We start from the raw sequence: 20,180 nt of genomic DNA, 5'->3' as shown, positions 1-20,180 counted from the left end.
TATAGAAGCAATTTACAAATCTGTTTAATTTTCTGGAGCCAGTTAATATGAAAAAAAAAAGTTTTTGAATGGAATACCCCTTTAAATCCCTTTTGTTTTCCATTTTACAAATAAAAAAATATTTAAAAAAATGTAAAGAATTTTCAGTTTTCCGCCACAAATTAAAAATGTTCACAGAACTGTACATTTTATGGTAATGTGAAAGGTGTCATTACAAAGTACAATTGGTCGTACAAAAAAAGAAAAAAAGCCCTCATATGGCTCTGTGGATGGAAAAATCTAATAGTTATGATTCCTAGGGTGCATTCACACTGCGGAATCTCCACTAGTTGACATCATGAGGGGGCGTGGCTATGACATCACGAGCTCCCGACGCCAACTCTAAGCGTTTGGAACATTTTGTTCCAAATGCTGAGCGGCGGAGTACCCCTTTAAGACACTGCCGCATGCTCCTATGAGGAGGTCAGTTATAGATTGGATAGGGGTGAAGCTGTGGATGTTATATATCTGGACTTTTCTAAGGTGTTTGATACTGTGCCACATAAAAGGTTAGTACATAAAATGAGGATACTGGGACTGGGGGAGGAAATATGTAAATGGGTTGTAACTGGCTCAGTGATAGGAAGCAGAGGGTGGGGACAGTTGCACGTGGGGACCATAGAGGGCAGTACTGGTATACTTCTTTTAACATGTTCATTAATGACCTTGTAGAGGGATTACAGAGTAGAATTTCTATATTTGCAGATGACTAGGTAAGGTAATAACATAATATTACAGAGGGATCTGGGGAAACTGGAGGCTTGGGCAAATGAGATTGGCAAATGGAGTTTATGTGGATAAATGTAAGGTTATGCACTTGGGCCGTGAAAACAACATTTACAATTATATGCTTAATAATAAGACATAAGGTAAAACTACTATCGAAAAGGGCCTGAGGGTACTGGTGGGCAGTAAACTCTACTTTAGTGATCAGTGCCAGGCAGCAGCTGCCAAGGCTAACAAAGTCATGTGATGTATAGAGAAGCATAGAGGATCGGGACAGGGACATAGTTACCTCTGTATAAATCATTAGTCAGACCACATATGGAGTATTGTGTCCAATTCTGGGCTCCTCTATATAAGAAGGACATGTCTGAACTGCAGAGTGTCCAGAGGAGGGCGACAAGGATAATTAATGGTATTGGGGGATTACAGGACCAAGACAGGTTATCACTTGGGGTTATTTAGAGAAAAGACGTCTTAGGGGGATCTGATCACAATGTACAAATATATGAATGGACAGTACAGAGATCTTTCTAGGGATCTTTTTATACCTAGGCCGATAACCACGACAAGGAGGCAACCGCTACGTCTAGAGGAAAGAAGGTTTCACCATCATCACAGGCAGAGATTCTTTACTGTAAGAGCAGTGAGACTATGGAACTCTCTGCACATGATGTTGTGATGTCGAACTCAATAAACAAGTTCAAGGTGGGTCTGGATATTTTTCTGGAGAAATATAATGTTATAGGTTATGGATTCTAGATTTCTAGGGATAAGAAATTGTTCCAGGGATTTTTTCTGATGCCAATTGGCATTAGCCTCATGGGGGGGGGGGGGGGGGGGGGGTTGTATTCCTTTGGATGAAAACAGTCAGGTTTCAGATTGAACTTGATTGACTCTTGTCTTTTTTCAACCTTAAAAACGATGTAACAATGTAAAGGGCTGGGACATAATAAACACAACAATAAGTCCCTCAGTGGGCCCCACACCTATGCCACAGGTCTGCATGAGGAAGTCTGAAGCCACAGGTCAGCCTTTGGTGCTGGGACATCACGCATGAACTCAGGAATGTACTGCAGTTTGCATGGCAACATGCAGGTCTTTATAGTAGTAGTATGGCCAGTTAAGGACGGAAGCCCACTAAGGTCCTATGTTAGTTTGCTACGGAGTACATGTGCAAACCTTCCTCCAAGGGTATGTAAGGCTGGGTTCACATCACGTTTTAGGCAATACGGGACTGCATACAGCTGGGGGGAGCTAAAACCGGGCGCTCCCGTATCCCTGCCGTATGCGGCCCGTATGTAATGTATTTTGGTGAGCCTACCGGAGTGAAACGCTGGCTCCGATCGGCTCATTTTTGCCCCATATGCAGTTTTCCCACCGGCCCTAAAACCATGGTCTACATTACATACGGCCACATATGGCAGGGATACGGGAGCGCCCGGTTTCAGCTCTCCCCAGCCGTATGTGGTCCCACTGCATGGCCTCCTGTGTATGGAGCCGCAGTAGGAGTGGTAACATTTTCCAGGATTTCTAGAGTTCTACACACGGACAGGGCGCCAAGGGATCTTGGGTTATGACTCTGGCTCCCTATAGAGCGGTAGCAGCAGAAGCTGGCTAGATGTTATCTCTCGTAACAACTCCCTAAGCCTTTTATCTAACTCTTCCCCACTCTAGAATATTCCTCACGGTAAACCTATAGGCTATTCATTGAGTATGACATGTACTTTCACAAAGCATCACTAGATAACACCAAATAAACTGACTGCAGAAAGTGTGAGTAACACAGTTATAAAGTAATACCTTAGTGAGTAATGGCATACCATGCAACATTTTTCTCTATGCCCTGTCCATCTATGTATACTGCTGAGGCTTCTGCTCTGGCCAGATTTAGGGTGTGTGGGTTATAGATCTTTTAAAGTGAATTTGTCATGAGATTTTACCATATGTTGTCCATGACAACATGTTATATATGATAAAATGTTCTTCCTCCCCATCCCCGGTAGACCCCAGGGATGTTGAGGATATGATGTCAGAAAATCCTCACCAGCCCCATAAGTAGTCCTCTGGGTGGGGAGCTATGCTTACCTAGTCCCGTCTTCTCCGGTTGTAATCACGGCCCCTCAGCGTGATTGACAACACCCGTCATCGATCTGCTCCTTAAGCAGACGGAGCAAAGCGATGACACCACTTTCCCTTTTCTTCTTTATCTGTACCAGACCGCCATGATGATTTCTTCCAGCCATGATTCATCTCTGCAGAATCTGCCAGACAAACATCTTAGGCTCCTTTCACACTATGAAAAGGACCCGTTATATAACACCCGTTATAAAATGGCGGGAGATCGCGGGGTAAAATGGCCATTAGAAAAGCCCTAACTTACGTTAGTAAATTCCATTATAGTCCATGGGATTGTTCTAATACACGTTTTAACCCGTTCTCGCCCGTCATTCATAACGCACGTTATTTTGGGACGGGAGATAGTAGCGGGAGAAATAGTGCATGCACTTGCCCTGTTTAGGTAGGACCCCTGTAGGTCGTTTGTCTCCTTTAGGTAGGACCTATGTAGGTAGTTCATCCTGTTTAAGTAGGACCTCCATGCAGGTTGTTTGCTCCATTTAGGTAGGACCCAACTTCAGTTAGTTTTCCCCTATCTAATAGAAGCCCCTCACCAAGATTTGAGTAAAAATTATATACTTACCTACTCTTGGCTCCCTTGCAGTCACCGGAATCTTTTTTTGCTTCTAGGCTGAGCCTCTTCCTCCCTTCGCTAGATGCTGGGAGAATCTCTTCCAAACTTAAAGATGCTCCTGGATTCTTGTGGCTTGAATTGTCACTTGAGTGTTATGTCTTGTACTTAATGATTGTTGATAATTAATACGATGCGACAGCATTGGTTTATGTCTTTTACTGGTCAAACAAAATGGAGACTGAACAAGAAACCAAAGAGATTTTTACATATGTGACAAGCAAGATATAAGTGACATTGCTATACTATTTCAAATCCTCACAGCTACAGAGCCATCTAGTGGCACTAGACATACATAACAGATAATACATAAAATGAGTCACTAGAAGCTACAGAGCCCTCTAGTGGCACTAGACATACATAACAGACAATACATAAAATGAGTCACTAGAAGCTACAGAGCCCTCTAGTGGCACTAGACATACATAACAGACAATACATAAAATGAGTCAGTAGAAGCTACAGAGCCCTCTAGTGGCACTAGACATACATAACAGACAATACATAAAATGAGTCACTAGAAGCTACAGAGCCCTCTAGTGGCACTAGACATACATAACAGACAATACATAAAATGAGTCAGTAGAAGCTACAGAGCCCTCTAGTGGCACTAGACATACATAACAGACAATACATAAAATGAGTCACTAGAAGCCTGAAGCATCATCTGAGCCAAGCAAAACTGGTGCATAGGTGTGCCATTGCTTTGGCATAAAGAGTATGACGATAACTTACAACTTGACAGGAACCATCTCACATCCAAGCCTAGAGGATACTAAGGGACTGCTTTATCCCATTGCTACATGAGACACTTGAGCCGCAGTTTAAAGGGGTACTCCGGTGGAAAACTATTTTTTTTAAATCAACTGGTGCCAGAAAGTTAAACAGATTTGTAAATTACTTCTATTTAAAAATCTTAATCCTTCCAGTACTTATCAGATGCTGTATGCTCCACAGGAAGTTGTATTTCTTTCTGGAATTCTTTCCAGTCTGACCACAGTGCTCTCTGTTGACACCTCTGTCCATGTCAGGAACTGTCTAGAGTCCATGCAAATCCCCATAGCAAAAGCTCCTGCTCTGGACAGTTCAGGAGAAAGGTGTCAGCAGAGAGCACTGTGGTCAGACTGGAAAGAATTCCAGAAACAAATAAAACTTCCTGTGGAGCATGCAGCAGCTGATAAGTACTAGAAGGGTTAAGATTTTTAAATAGAAGCAATTTACAAATTTGATTAACTTTCTGGCCCCAGTTTATTTTAAAAAAAAAATTTCCACTGGAGTACCCCTTTAAGGGGCAATCCATGTATTTGTGGTTAAAGGGGAACTCCGCCCTAGACATCCTATCCTCTATCCAAATGTGGTGTCCCGGTACTGTATCCTATCCGGTACCTGCGTTTGTGGGTCCCCTTAGCCAGAGTCCCTAGGACGTCGGGGTCCCCATTGTCTAGTTCACCCCTGGTCACCTCTCATTCAGATAGTTATTGCACAGTTTATTTAGGAAGCATGTAAATATTATATCAATGTCTATAAATAGTTAATTACCTGTCTATAGCGTAGCAGGACCTTCGGGTCTCCGTGGTCAGGTGAACTCTATGGTATTTCTGCTTAAGGACCTTAGGAGGTCCCTGTGACATAGTCAATCCCATCACAATATGTGAGTGACAGATGTTTGGACCAATCAGATTCACCCCGCCCCTGCCCATATAAGGGAGCGGCGGCCATTGTTCTCTCTCTTGTTCCCGGGCTGTCAAACGAGCAGGATCTGTGCAGCTGTCTATCGCAGTGAGTTAGGCCTGAGCCTTGCGGCAACAGCTGATATATTCAGGATCGTGAGTGTATCAATCCCTAAGCACTCTGCAGGATCACCGGACCTTATCTATCCCCTAAATCCGGACGGATCTGCAATAATTACCCTAAATTCAGAGACTTTAATTTCATTCAAGGTCCGCAACAATTGTCAGTCATTGAGATATATAGAGACTGTTTGCCTGAGACTGATATTGTTCATTGGATGTACCGCAAACATCTAAGTAAAGTTCTTCAAGTTAAAGTTCAACTACTTTGTGGATCTTCAGTCAATTTCTTACATGCACCTATCATTACTGGGAAGGGTGGCGACAGGCCGGAGAATTACCTCAGCATACTAGCCCTCAGCCTGGTGTCACGAACTATAGGGTTAACATTCACCCCTCATTTACTGAAACAATACACCCACTACCAACACCCCCCAAGGGCTACCACAAAGACTTTTTGGCGTTGCACGAACAGGATACGGGTGTTTGCCTACTACTGTCGCCATTAGTGAAAGTGTACTCCCCCCAGAAAAAGAACTTTATTTATGTACTGTGACTTATACTCCGGAGTAAGGGGTTGCGCACACGGTGCTGTATGGAGGAAGTGCGCATGTAAAGTAAGGGGGGAGGCGAACAGTACAGCAGAGCTACAAGTTAGTGCGGGACATCCCTGCGTACATGATTCAGAGACCTTGCCCACCGAAGCTCTCGGTGCCGCCGCGGCCATTTTGTTGGAGTCTAGTGCCAAAAACCAACAAAGAGAGACAGTTCAGTGCGGGAAAAGGCGCAGAGTGCGACAACGGGCTGGAAGCTGTGAGGAGCTTGACAGTACGGGACTCTGAGACATCAGATTGCCGAATTGAAGTCCTACATAGAGTCGCTTCAGATACCGATCAACACACTAAAATTTCAAATAAAGGCTGTTGAGTTTCAGGTCACCGCTCTCAAATTTGAAATCTACGCTCTCAAGTTCCAGATTAGAGAACAACTGCGTATTTCTTTGGGACCTAGGAATTCAAGATCTATTTAAAGGGCCAGCATACCAAATACAGAGATGTCAGAACCTGCAGCCCCACAGTCCCCATCTGAACAGCAAGGAAGCGATGCTCCAGTGGCCCCACCAACGGGGTCTCCACCCCAAGCCAGAAGGGTGTTGCCGCCCTCACCAACACTTTTGACCTCACAAGGACGTGCTCTGCCTGTGATTCCAGCAAGACCTCCAGCACAGGCGGAGCAGGACCCTGCAAGTCCCCCTTCAGTCTCTCCCTATGTGTTGGGAGCCCCTGTTGCTGCACCTGTCTTCTTGGGGAATCCTGTGCTTCCCACCTACAATGGTGACAATTTTACATTAAGAGACTTTAAAGAAAAATTCTACAGCCTCTTTGGAATTTATGCACTTCCCCCTCATCAACAGGTACTGCTACTTCTGGGACAGCTCCAGGGACTCGCCTTGGAGAAACTTCGCACCTGGCCAGCGGCTGATAAAGGTACAGTGGGACATGGACTTTCTCAAGTGTTTGAATCTCATTCTCCCTCGGAGGTACAACTCAATGAACGGCGCCAGAAGCCAGGTGAGACTCTCCGAGCATATGCAGTGGCTTTGCAGAGCGCATTAGAGGCGGTACAGAAGTTGGACCGCATCACGCCCGATCAGGGCAATCGAGTACTGATGGACCATTTTATAGAAGGGGCGCTGAACAAATGGGACAAGGCCCAACTTAGAATGCTGGCAGTGCAAAATCCCGACATGGCTTTCCCAGCTTTTAAGAGACTCGCGGCTAAAGTAATAGAGTTGGGACCTCAGATAGAAGAGACTTGTGTCCCCGCTACCGAATCTCCGTGGCCCGCGCCCCAGCCGCCTGTCCCTTCTCAATCTGCCCTGCCAACACCTTCTTCTAGCCCTTGGACAGCTGACTTACAAGACATTAAACAGGACATTGAACAGTTAGCCAAGGCCTTTAAAGAGATGGCTGTATGGCCAAATCCTTCTAGATCTGCAACACCACCACCTAAGAAGGCTGACCCTCACCCTGTTGGTCCACCTGGTACTCCTCCTGTGAGACCACCTGGGAGTCAGAGACCGGTCTGTAGTTATTGTAACAAGAATGGACATTGGAAGAGCCAATGCTGGGCTTTAAATGGGCATCCCCTGGGGTCGAGGACCGCACCCCAGGAGTAGAGGCTGAAGGTCCAGAATCAACCAGCGACAAGAAGGGACTGTCTATGTATGTAGCTTCTTGTCCTTATGTACAGGTGATGATTGAAGGTATCCGGTTGCAAGCTCTGATAGATGCTACTCCCTTCACGGTCTACACTGATAACAACCCCTTGGCCCATTAGAACACTGCTAAGTTGGGATCTCTTGAACAGCGTTGGGCCTCTCAGTTGGCCAACTATGATTTCATTGCAGCGGAAAAACCAATGTCAATGCGGATGTACTTTCTCGCATGGCCCCGGGAGAAGCACCTCCTGCTGAAGATGTGTGGGAAGATGTGGAAATGCCTCCCTTCTACCGAAGGTTTGTGAGCCAGAGTGCTCTAACTGCCCAGGCAGGTGACGGACCTGAATCTCCCAAAGTCCCAGAAGATCTGTCCACCTGGAAGACACTTCAGGATGAAAGCCGGGTTATCTGGGACCTCCTAGACTATTGCCTATGGCCCATGGGGACTTTGAATTGAAGCGGTTGTGGCGGCAGAGGAATCGCCTGTTCCTGCACAAGGGGCTGGTTTACCGAAATTCCCTGGACCCAGTTTCCGGAGACCGCATACATCAGATTGTGGTTCCCAGAAGAGATGCAGCCATGGTCCTGAACGCCTATCATGATCAATCCAGACACTTCGGGGTCCATAAAACAGAGATCACCGTCAGAAGGCGATTTTACTAGATTGGGATGCGGGGAGACATCGAGAAATGGTGTGCCCAGTGCTCCGTGTGCAACGTGATAAAGAACCCCCGGAGGGACGCAAGAGTCCCTTTGCATCCCATTGTACAGAAAGGCCGAATCAAATTGTTGCCTTGGATCATGTGAAGCTGGCCCCCCACTCGATCTGGCTATTGTCATGCTCTAACTATGGTGGATCATTATTCCAAGTGGGTGGTTGTGGTCAAGGATCTTACTGCCAAGACTGCTGCTCAGCTCTTCTATTGAAATTGGATCCAACCTCTGGGGTGTCCGGAATCGGTCCTCACGGATCGGGGAACCGCCTTTGAAGCCCAGTTGTTCCAGGAACTTTGCCGGTTGCATGATTGCAAGAAGCTCCAGACAACGGCCTACCATCCCCAAGGGAATGGGCTTTGCGAGAGGATCAATGAAGTGTTCATCCAGATGCTCAGAGCTGCCTCTGTCTCAAAGCACGAAGAGTGGCCTGAGCTGTTGCCTGAACTCCTGGAAATTTACAACAACAATATCCACTGCTCAACGGGGTATACGCCCTTTTTCCTGATGATGGGCCGACACGGCCAATTGCCAAAGGATCAAACCTTCGGGCTACAGGCACCTTTCAACAATTCTCCTCAGGCTTTCCAAGGTTGGGTGTCAGAGCATCAAAGGAAGAATTGAGGAAGCCAAGGACATTGTTGAGAAGAAAATGGGTGAAGTTCATGAACACCAGCAGAAAGATTATAATCGACATGCTTCGGCTCAGCCCTTGCAGCTTGGAGAAAAAGTGTGGCTCAGAAAATTTCCTAGAACCCATAAATTCGACTCCTTGTGGGAAACGGAGCCATACACCATTACTGCAGTTCCTTATCCTGAAACGGACGTGTACGATATACAAAAAGATGGGTTCGAGCCACAGGTGGTCCACCGGAATAGGATAAAAGTGTGCCTGAAAGAAGATATGCTTGGCCAATCTCCTCCTACTCCTCCTGATCCTCCTGCTACTTCTACTCCACCTCCACCAAGGCCAATGAGAGAATATGTGCCGGGAGAAGGAATTCATCCCACTATGGACGTTCCTTTGTTCCCATCTCAGCAGCCTACCATGTATTGGGGTATACCTTTCCCAGCTCCGTCCAGCCAGCCGCCACTGGTTGCACCACCCAGTCAGTTGCCAGTAGCTGTTGCTACCTGTCAACCACCATTGGTTGCTACACCCAACCTCAATCCTGCTCCAGTGACTGCTCCAGATATTGATGCCACTACTCCACCTGTCTTAAGAGAACCCCTCAGTTCAACCGAAGATGTTGCTTCTGTTTCCAGCCCTCCAGCTGGTCCCTCGGGGACTGAAGTTCTTGAAGAATCCTTAAGTGAAGGAACTCCTGATGACTCGGAGGTGGTGTTGCAGCGGTCTCAAAGGACTACCCAGGGCAAACTACCCATAAGGTACCAGGACTCACATTTAGTACCTGCACACATAGTACCTTTGATAACCCACTTCAATGCTATGCCAATCACTTTTCAGTACCCTAGATTACTAACTTAAATGTACTACCTCAAGTTTCTCTAGTACATACATCAAAATAAATATCTCACTTAAGAAAATACTTAGGAATTGTAGCATATTGATACCCAATTCCTGCCACTGTTAGGTACACTTCTTCTTCTCTTTCATTGCGTGTGTGAGATGCTCTGCCTGGCCAGTAGGTGCTCTTGCTAATACAGAATTAAACACGTAATTCTAGGAATAACCTAGTTAGGTTGTTTTGAAAGTGCTCTAGGGGTAAGTGGCGTGTAGCCGATAGACCTTAGCAGCCACCCTTGCTGTGACCTAGCTTCCGGCTAGCCAGTATGACCTTATGTGTACTTTTAGGTAACTTATTGTTGGCACAGAAATAAAATGTGTGAGATAATAAAATTGTCTAGTCAGCTTGACGCTAAAGGTATATAGAGCAGAAATAATGTCTAGATAGTTTCATGTATAGAGAGTTATATTTATGTTCAGTTTAGCCTCATAAAAATGTGTAGAGAGCTAATAAAATGTCTTAGGAGCTAGCAACTATATGTCAGATAGCTGCCTAATTGTCTAGTATGCTTAGAATGTATAGTAAGCTTAGAATGTATAATAAGCTTAATGAAAATGTCTAAGAAGCTATAAACTAAAGGATAGATAGCTTCGTTGATGTCTAGATAGCATTTATGTCTAGATAGCACCAATGTCTAGATAGATTTCTATTGTCTAGTCCAGATACTAGTAAGAGTATCAGAGAATGTAAATGTTTTCAATGTTTACTTGAAATGTATAGCAAAGATATAGATAATCCTGTCCTAGTCCCTCTGTCTTAAGGGACAGGCGTCGAGATCGACTTGTCTTGAGTAGGGGGGTTTGTGGTGTCCCGGTACCATATCCTATCCGGTACCTGCGTGTGTGGGTCTCCTTAGCTAGGGTCCCTAGGACGTCGGGGTCCCCATGGTCTAGTTCACCCCTGGTCACTTCTCATTCAGATAGTTATTGCGCTAACAGTTTATTTAGGAAGCATGTAAATATTATATCAATGTCTATAAATTGTTAATTACCTCTCTATAGCATGGCAGGACTTTCGAGTCACGTGGTCAGGTGAACTCTATGGTATTTCTGCTGAAGGACCTTAGGAGGTCCCTGTGACGTAGTCAATCCCATCACACTGTGTAACAGTGAGTTACAGATGTCCGGACCAATCGGATTTACCCCGCCCCTGCCCATATAAGGGACCGGCGGCCATTGTTCTCTCTCTTGTTCCCGGGCTGTCAAATGAGCAGGATCTGCGCAGCTGTCTATCTCAGTGAGTTAGGCCTGAGCCTTGTGGCAACGGCTGATATATTCAGGATCACGACTGTATCAATCCCTAAGCACTCTGCAGGATCACCGGACCTTATCTATCCCCTAAATCCGGACGGATCTGCAATAATTACCCTAAATTCAGAGACTTTAATTTCATTCAAGGTCCGCAACCATTGTCAGTCATTGAGATATATAGAGACTGTTTGCCTGAGACTGTTATTGTTCATTCGATGTACCGCAAGCATCTAAGTAAAATTCTTCAAGTTAAAGTTCAACTACTTTGTGGATCTTCAGTCATTTTCTTACATGCACCTATCATTACTGGGAAGGGCGGCGTTAGGCCAGAGAATTACCTCAGCATACTAGCCCTCAGCCTGGCGTCACAAACTATAGGGTTAACATTCACCCCTCATTTACCGAAACAATACCCCCACTACCAACACCCCCCAAGGGCTATCACACAAAGGATAGGGGATAAGATGTCTGATCACGCAGGGGGGGGGGCGCACTGCTGGGGACCCCTGCAATCTCTCCTGCAGCCCCCCGAGTCATCACTGTACGGAGCTAAGTTTGCTCCGTGCGTGATGACTCACGATACAGGGGACGTAACGGTTCCACCCCCTTGTGACATCACGCTCTGCCCCTTCAATGCAAACCTATGGGAGGTGGTGTGACGGCCGCCACGACCCCTCCCATAGGCTTGCATTGAGGGTGACCCCACGAGGGGGCAGATGTCTAGGGTAGAGTACCCCTTTAAGGAAATGCAGAGGTTGCAGGTGAACTTGGCCGGGAGCCTGGAGCAGCGATATAATCCCTTTGCCCCATAACAGAACAATAATGTCATAACTTGTAAGTTTTAAAATATTACATTGTTGATTAAAACCTTTCTCTCATAGATTTACTAGCAGGGGAACTAGTGTTGTACAGTCTTTCTCCCTAAATCTTGTCGAAAAAGAAATGCAACAATTACTCTTCTGTCCTCATATCCCGTCTTCCTATCCCGTCCTCATGTCCCGTCTTCCTATCCTGTCCTTCTATCCCATCCTCATATCTCGTCCTCCTATCCCATCCTCATATCCTGTCCTCATATCCCGTCCTCATATCCTGTCCTCTTATCCTGTCCTCATATCCTGTACTCATATCCTGTCCTCATATCCCATCCTTATATCCCGTCCTTATTTCCCATCCTCATATCCTGTCCTTCTATCCCGTCCTCCTATCCCGTCATCATATCCTGTCCTCAAATCCCGTCCTCACATCCCGTCCTCATATCCTGTCTCATCTCATATCCCGTCCTCATATCCAGCCCTCATATTTAAAGCAGATATGCAGCCCCCCCCCCCCGTGCAATCTCCTTGCCACACCCCCTCAATGCAAGCCTATCACGAGGGGGGCGTAGCCTTGAAGTCACGAGCCTCCGGTGCCGCATCGCTAGTCATTCGGCACGGAGTGAAGTTCGCACCGTGGACCGGATGACTGGGGTGCCGCAGCAGACATCTTATCCCCTATTCTTTGGATAGAGATTAAGTTGTCTAGGGGAAGAGTAGCCCTTTAACCTCATATCCTGTCCTCATATCCCTTTCTTATATCTCATCCTCCTATCATATCCCGACTTCCTATCCTGACCCCGCACTAGATATTCTCTGCACCTGCCTACCAGACAGTCAATAGGATATTAGAAAGTCCCAGATAATTTCTGCAGCCCGAGAGTAATGTGATGAGGAGATGGACCCGGGAGTTCCCATAGACTTGCATGGGATTTCAGAGAACACCCCCAACCCTCACATAAAGGGGTGGGTTAGGGTTCATTTAACACTACTATATTTTTAGCTGACATATAAGTTTCATGTGTACCATGTTTAGTAAAATATCTCCAGTCATTTGGGAGTATACATATATACATGTTTATATATAGATTTCTAGATTTTAATCTGGAACGTTTTAGAAGCCAACTTTTAATATTTGCATTTCTTAATTTGTCTTAGTCATCGGATTCACTTGTAGTCTACAGATAATCTCTATAGGAACCAAGGGGTTTGGTCGCCTGTACATATTAATAGACCGAGGGGAAATTACTGCCATGTGATGGAGACAACAATATCTAAGCTGATGGTTATTGAGCCATGATGCCATCCTGATGAAAATAACATGTAAGAAAGAGCTTCTCCCATCTCCTTGGGGTTTTTCCTGGACAACCAACAATTAGAACAGCTGTTTGGGGGTCTCGTACCATTTGATGTACATCACACTTTGAAGGAGAAAAATATTAATTACTGTGACAGAAACAAAAAATAACTCAGAGGAAAGCATACGATGGGGGAATAGCCAAGGACATGGGGGGGAGATTTATCAAAACCCGTCCAGAGGAAAAGTTGCTGAGCTACCCATAGCAACCAATCAGATCGCTTCTTTCACTTTTGAAAAGGCCTGTGAAAAATGAAAGAAGCAATCTGATTGGTTGCTATGGGCAACTCAGCAGCTTTTCCTCTGGACAGTTTTTGATAAATCTCCCTCATGGTTCTGTGGTAGGCTAGGCCTTGAGGTGCACCACAGCCTGATCATGGTGGTAGCTCAAGGATTTATCTAGCAGTGCAGACCCCCTTAGGTCAATGCAGTGATGAGGGGGCTGCACAGATGCTGGGCGAAGGTAGATGATGGTAGAGGTGTCCTGGTTATGATGGTTCCAGGTGCCCTTCATGTTGGTGTGGACAAAGCCAAGGCACCAGGAGTAGAGGAGCTGCAATCGAAATTGGTGACATCAATGAACAACGTAACTTCATGCACAAAATGGAAGATCAAGAACTTTAAACAGTACAATGGTAACTGGCAGATAAAGAGTAAACTCGGGCAGTGTACCGTTAGGGCAATGCAATGTATGAAGGACGTTCAAAAAATTTCCACAATGTTGTATTTTTAAAGGGGTACTCAATTTGAAACATACTTTCCCCCATCCAAAGGACAGGGGATAAGATGTTAGATGGCGGGGGTTCCCAGCGGCGGCCCCGCAACTTTCGTGTTCATGATGTCAAGCCATGCCCCCTCCATTTATGTATATGGGAGGGGCCGTGAGGGCAGGTACATAGTCATCACGCCTCCTCCCATACACGTGAATGGAGGGGGCGTGGCGGCCCACATTGCCAGTCATTGGGCACGGAGCGGAGTTCGCACGAATGACAGGAGTGCCGTGCCGGAGATAGCAGGGGTCCCCTGTCACTAGGGGATAAGATGTTTCCAGTGTAGTACCCCTTTAAACGGAAACGGTAAGGACGGGAGGAGTAGTGATGATTGTGTCTTAGCATGTGACCGGTCATGTGACCAGTTCTGTCTGGCAAGGTGACTTTCCTCTGCGTCTGGAGGAAAGAAGGTGTCTGCACCAACACAGATAGGAATTCTTTACTGTAAGAGCATAGAGACTATGGAACTCTCTGCCAGAGGAGGTGGTCATGGTGAACCAGCAAGGGCCTGGATACATTTCTGGAGAATAATAACATCACCGGTTATGGATAATAGATTTATAGGGACAGAACGTTGATCCAGGGATTTATTCGGATGCCATATTAGAGTTGCGAAGGAATTTTTCCCAATTGACATCAGCCTCATAAGGGTTATTTCCCTTTTTCTGGATCAACACAGTGGGGACATGATAGGGGATATGTAACTATGAACTCTGTAACATGCTGTATGAAGCTTGGGCCCCCCCATTCCCTATGTGGAGTACAGGCCTTTTATGAGAGGAGGATATACTGCTGGAGTCAATCTGTAATATTTGGACTGTAGTATCAGTATATCGGCAGCCAGACTATTGTGAAAGACATTTAACCTGAGGGCCTTACAGGGAGTTCAGAAATAGACCATGTAGTTCTGCTGGAACCTATTTAAGAATAGGTGTGGATCTAGATTAGAAGAATTCCAGTGAAGATGTTCTGTGTATTAAAGCGCACCCTAGGTGTAAACTACTTTATTGTGTGTTGCACTAATTAAATTAAAGTAACATCTTTTATACCAATTCGGTTTTACATTCAGTGCCACCCCAGCATGGAATCCCCAATAGTACAGTAGGCCAAACCATAGAGGAGCTAACTCTGTAAACCGTAGGATACCCATGTTACAACCATGCTGCCCCCCAGGGCCAGCTCTACGTCTAGGCAAAATAGGCAGAAGCTTAGAGCGCCCTCTTGATGGGGGGCGCCGCTCTGCCTGCCACAGGAAAGTTAGACAACCAGCATCCAAACCACTCGCTCAGCCAGCAGCATGATGCTGCTGGCTGAGCGAGTGGTTTGGATGCTGGTTGTCTAACTTTCCTGGGTGTCACCCCAGTAGTGAGCTAATTACATGAGGAGTGGGCTTGTTACAGTGTGTCACCCCAGTAGTAAGGTGATTACATGAGGAGTGGGCTTGTTACAGTGTGTCACCCCAGTAGTAAGGTGATTACATAAGGATGGGGCTTGTTACAGTGTGTCACCCCAGTAGTAAGGTGGGGCGTGTCAAAGGGCCGGCCACCAGGCAGAGTCAAGGAGGGGGCAAAATTAGCTTTTGCCTAGGGTGACAAAAATGATTGCACCAGACCTGCCGCCACCACCACCAACTAAAAGCCACCGTTGTGCCCACTAAGCCTGGGAGGTTCTCACCATACGTGACTGCAAACATGTTTCCACTAAAGAAGATGTGGTGAGCCACGGGGGGAAGGTGATGTGTATGGGGCAGATGTTGTAGCCCAGGGGCAGGTGGTGTTCACCCCTAAATGTTTGTGATGCCAGGGCATGGTTTGCCTATGTAACCACCCGAAGGTTGCTCCGCTATCCCAAGGTTAGGCAGGGCAACCATAGTCCAAGAACAGGTTAGGGTTAACGGTAGCTTTACTGAGGTAGACAGATGGAAATAGTCTTTACAGCTCGGCCAGGATCCCAGAGAGGTGACCAGTAACACAGAAGGACTTGTAGTGACTTTGACAGACTTTAGGACAGCCACGCAGACTATAATAGACTTGACTATAGACTTGCCTTGACTGTAGGTAGTGACAGCAGACATAGATGACTTGACTTACTGACTTGTGGCTGCAATTTAGGCTTGAGGCCTCCAGATGTGCTGGAAACTGGCTCTGAGACGTCTGGACTGGACTTGACCTCAGCAGAGAATGATTCACGAGAGAGAGAATGCAGCTCCTCCCTTCCTTATAAAGGGGCCCATAGGTCAAACTGCAGGTCACATGGTGAGCTGGTGCTCCCTGGGTAACAAACATGTGACAACAACATCATGGGACTAACGCAAAGGTCCTTAAAGGTCCTTTATACCTAACACACCTAATATACAGATAAAACAATGGGAGAGACACTGCAGGAGAGGACACAGAGGGACTCAACCTGACAGGGCATAAGTACTGTACAGGACTATATCCCGTACTGGGACATCACAAAGACATAAGACAGAAAGTTACAAGTAAAACTCTCTGCACACAATGACATGCCATTACTGGTTGATTAACCTCATAGATGCTGTAGTCTATAGCGACGGCAGCATCTCGATAGTTATGTGTCAGGTGCGGGTCCCGTCTTTGGAGGGCTCCACAAAAGTAATAATAAAAAGTTTTTAAAAACATAACTATTTTTCAAAAAGGGAAATTAAAAAACATCATCCTAATTGACATCCTCGTGTGTGAAAATGTCTGAACCCATTAAAATATAATAATATAAAAAATAAAAAAAAATGTAATGCCCAATGCCAGAGTCGCTGTTATTTTAGTCACTATTCATCCCAGAAAACCCAGAAAACATGGAAAAAAATGAGAAAAAAGAATACAGCTAACCGTGCACTTTTTATTATATTGTGACGTGACAAAAAAAATCTGCATCATGTTTCCTGAACACACAAGTACACATTAAGGTTAAAATATGCGCATATTTCATACACCCATGTAGATTAACGAAAAAAAGATACAGATGGAATGCTGATATAAAATATGCTAATGTAAAAGAAGGATTTTTTTTATAGAAATTATTTTTATCAGCGGTGCAGTCGCTTGTCTGGAAAGGCACGTTATTAGAGGGGGAAGTGTCTGTATGACATAACAAAAGTTTTTTATTTGAGGACAGTAAGACTAGGTTCACACTACGGAATCTCCGGGCAGAAAGTTTCCACCCGGAGATTCCGAGTGCGTCCGGCGCTGACTGATTCAGTCAGCGCTAGGACAGCGCGGACACTGCAGTCTCCCATAGACTACAATGTGTTCCGCGAGTATTTCCGCCTGAAGAAAGAGCAACCCCTTTCTTCAGGCGGAAATTTCCAAGCGGATTTTCCGTTCACAAATTCCGCGTAACAAATTCCGAAGTGTGAATTTGTGAACGCAAAACCATTCACTACACTATACATTTTAGCAAGTGGAATTTCTGCCTTCAATTTCATAGCGGAATTTAATACACATACACAATTTAATAAGAATACACAAGTGCTTACTCTAATCTTTCACACCTTGATTAAACAGGTATTTATCTATTTATTTATTTTTTTCAATTTCCAATTTCATTTCATTTCTTCTTCTTTTCTCTCCCCTTTGTCTTTTCCATCCTTTATTATTTCTTTTCTGGGAATCTGGCAGAAACTAAATATAATGCTTTGTCTCTACTAAATGTTCACTTGTTAACGCAAATAGTACGAGATTTTGTGTTCATCTAGGCATATATCTGTTGAACTAAATAGTAAAACTATAGATGTCATAACTCAGAAGCATGGAAAGACTGTTTAAAGAAAATATTAATGAGTTACTATATACAAGATTGTAGAAAGTCTTTATAATAGAGACACAAAAACCTACAGAGACCTAGACATAGTTTACAGCTTTACAGATGTAAGATTCTTGGCATCCTATAACATGTCTTTACTGGAATTGTATGTTATTTTTTTACCCTTGTTTCTACTGGGTTTTTCTCCTTCTTCTCCCTTTTTTGCTGTATTAATAATTTTATTAATAAAACAATAAATAAACAGTTATATATATAAAAAAAAAAAAAAAAAATAAAGAATACACAAGTGCATATTACAGTGTAATCCCACCCGAGAGCCAAAAAATAATACAAAAAACAGAGGTGCTCATGAAGAAGGGGGTGAAAGGTGAGGGACAGAGATGAGCCATACTAGGCTGTTGCACTTTAAAGGGGTACTACGGTGTTAAAAAAAATTATAATTATTAACTGGTGCCAGAAAGTTAAAGGGGTTATCCAGGAAAAAACTTTTTTATATATATCAACTGGCTCCAGAAAGTTAAACAGATTTGTATATTATGAATTCGGGTAGAAAAACAGACATGGTGCACATCTACAATCTTGTATAATGATCTGATTGCTTCTCAGCATAATATCAAAAACTAACAGGTTGTTAGTATACATTTTTGATCAAAAAGTACAAGCCCACTCGCCACGTCAAGGCCACCTATCCAGAGTGGGTCCCTAACGTCCCTAGCATAAAATGGCGCAGCACCGGCCGGCGACCACCACCGCCGCGACACCAATGCCCACAGGGGGGAACGACCCACCGGCAGAGCGGCCCCAATGCCACTCTAACCAGTCTATGGGCCGCACCCCCCCGCAGACACGGCACCACGGCAGCAACGGACACCGCACAGCACCACACCAGTGTGAACAAGGTGTAATAGCTCACTTACCATGCTCTCCCAGTCAGACTGGGAGGCTGCTAGGAAAGAAATGGCCCAGGTGTAGCTAACTACTACTTATAGAGGGTTGGGCTGAGGTGGTGGGGAAGAGTGCAGCACATGTTCAAACAAAAAAAAGGGAGGGGATAGAAAACACAGTGTGAATTCGGGTAGAAAAACAGACATGGTCGCACATCTACAATCTTGTATAATGATCTGATTGCTTCTCAGCATAATATCAAAAACTAACAGGTTGTTAGTATACATTTTTGATCAAAAAGTACAAGCCCACTCGCCACGTCAAGGTCACCTATCCAGAGTGGGTCCCTAACGTCCCTAGCATAAAATGGCGCAGCAACGGGCGGCGACCACCACCGCTGCGACACCAATGCCCACAGGGGGGAACGACCCACCGGCAGAGCGGCCCCAATGCCACTCTAACCAGTCTATGGGCCGCACCCCCCCCCCCCCGCAGACACGGCACCACGGCAGCAACGGACACCGCACAGCACCACACCAGTGTGAACAAGGTGTAATAGCTCACTTACCATGCTCTCATATTACAGTGTAATCCCACCCGAGAGCCAAAAAATAATACAAAAAACAGAGGTGCTCATGAAGAAGGGGGTGAAAGGTGAGGGACAGAGATGAGCCATACTAGGCTGTTGCACTTTAAAGGGGTACTACGGTGTTAAAAAAATTATAATTATTAACTGGTGCCAGAAAGTTAAAGGGGTTATCCAGGAAAAAACTTTTTTATATCTATCAACTGGCTCCAGAAAGTTAAACGGATTTGTATATTACTTCTATAAAAAAATCTTAATCCTTTCAGTACTTATGAGCTTCTGAAGTTAAGGTTGATCTTTTCTGTCTAAATGCTCTCTGAGGACACGTGTCTCGGGAACCGCCCAGTTTAGAAGCAAATCCCCATAGCAAACCTGTTCTACTCTGTGCAGTTCCCAAGACACGTGTCATCAGAGAGCACTTAGACAGAAACGAACAACCTTAACTTCAGAAGCTCATAAGTACTGAAAGGATTAAGATTTTTTAATAGAAGTAATTTACAAATCTGTTTAACTTTCTGGAGCCAGTTGATATATATAAAAAAGTTTTTTCCTGGATAACCCTTTTAAACAGATTTGTAAATTACTTCTGTTAAAAAATCCTAACCCTTTCAGTACTTTTCAGCAGCTGTAAGATCCACAGGAAGTTCTTTTCTTTTTGAATATATTTTCAGTCTGACCACAGTGCTCTCTGCTGACACCTCTGCACAAACATCCCCCGTGGATGGTGAGGATAACGATTTTAGCATATATTCCGTTCAAAGGGGTACTTCTGTGGAAAACTTTTTTTTTTTTGTTAAAGGGTACCTCTCATCAAATAAACTTTTGATATATTTTAGATTAAAGATGTTGAATAACTTTCCAATAGCATGTTAATGAAAAATATGCTTCTTTTTATTGTATTTTTCCCGATCAGTCCTGTCAGCAAGCATTTCTGACTCATGCTGGAGTCCTAAACACTCAGAGCTGCCAGCC

At 44.9% G+C, this 20,180-nt stretch overlaps 1 protein-coding gene across 2 annotated transcripts in view; it reads left to right on the top strand.

The window, feature by feature from the left end:
- Positions 1–450: 450 nt before the first annotated feature.
- Positions 451–20,180, top strand: part of LOC130294198 (fish-egg lectin-like) — a 36,292-nt gene continuing 16,562 nt past the window's right edge. Inside the window, exon 1 of one of the 2 annotated variants that reach the window (XM_056543740.1) lies at positions 451–548. In XM_056543740.1, the coding sequence (XP_056399715.1) occupies positions 455–548 (94 nt within the window). In that variant the 5' untranslated portion in view covers positions 451–454. Of the gene's footprint in view, positions 549–13,506; positions 13,820–20,180 lie in introns of those variants that run through there. The other variant, XM_056543739.1, reaches the window with a different exon arrangement.

This window comes from Hyla sarda, chromosome 10 (assembly GCF_029499605.1).
Source record: "Hyla sarda isolate aHylSar1 chromosome 10, aHylSar1.hap1, whole genome shotgun sequence".
NCBI lineage: Eukaryota > Metazoa > Chordata > Amphibia > Anura > Hylidae > Hyla > Hyla sarda.
The sequence above is the reverse complement of the archived record's forward strand: the minus strand, read 5'-3'. Positions and strand labels throughout refer to the sequence as shown.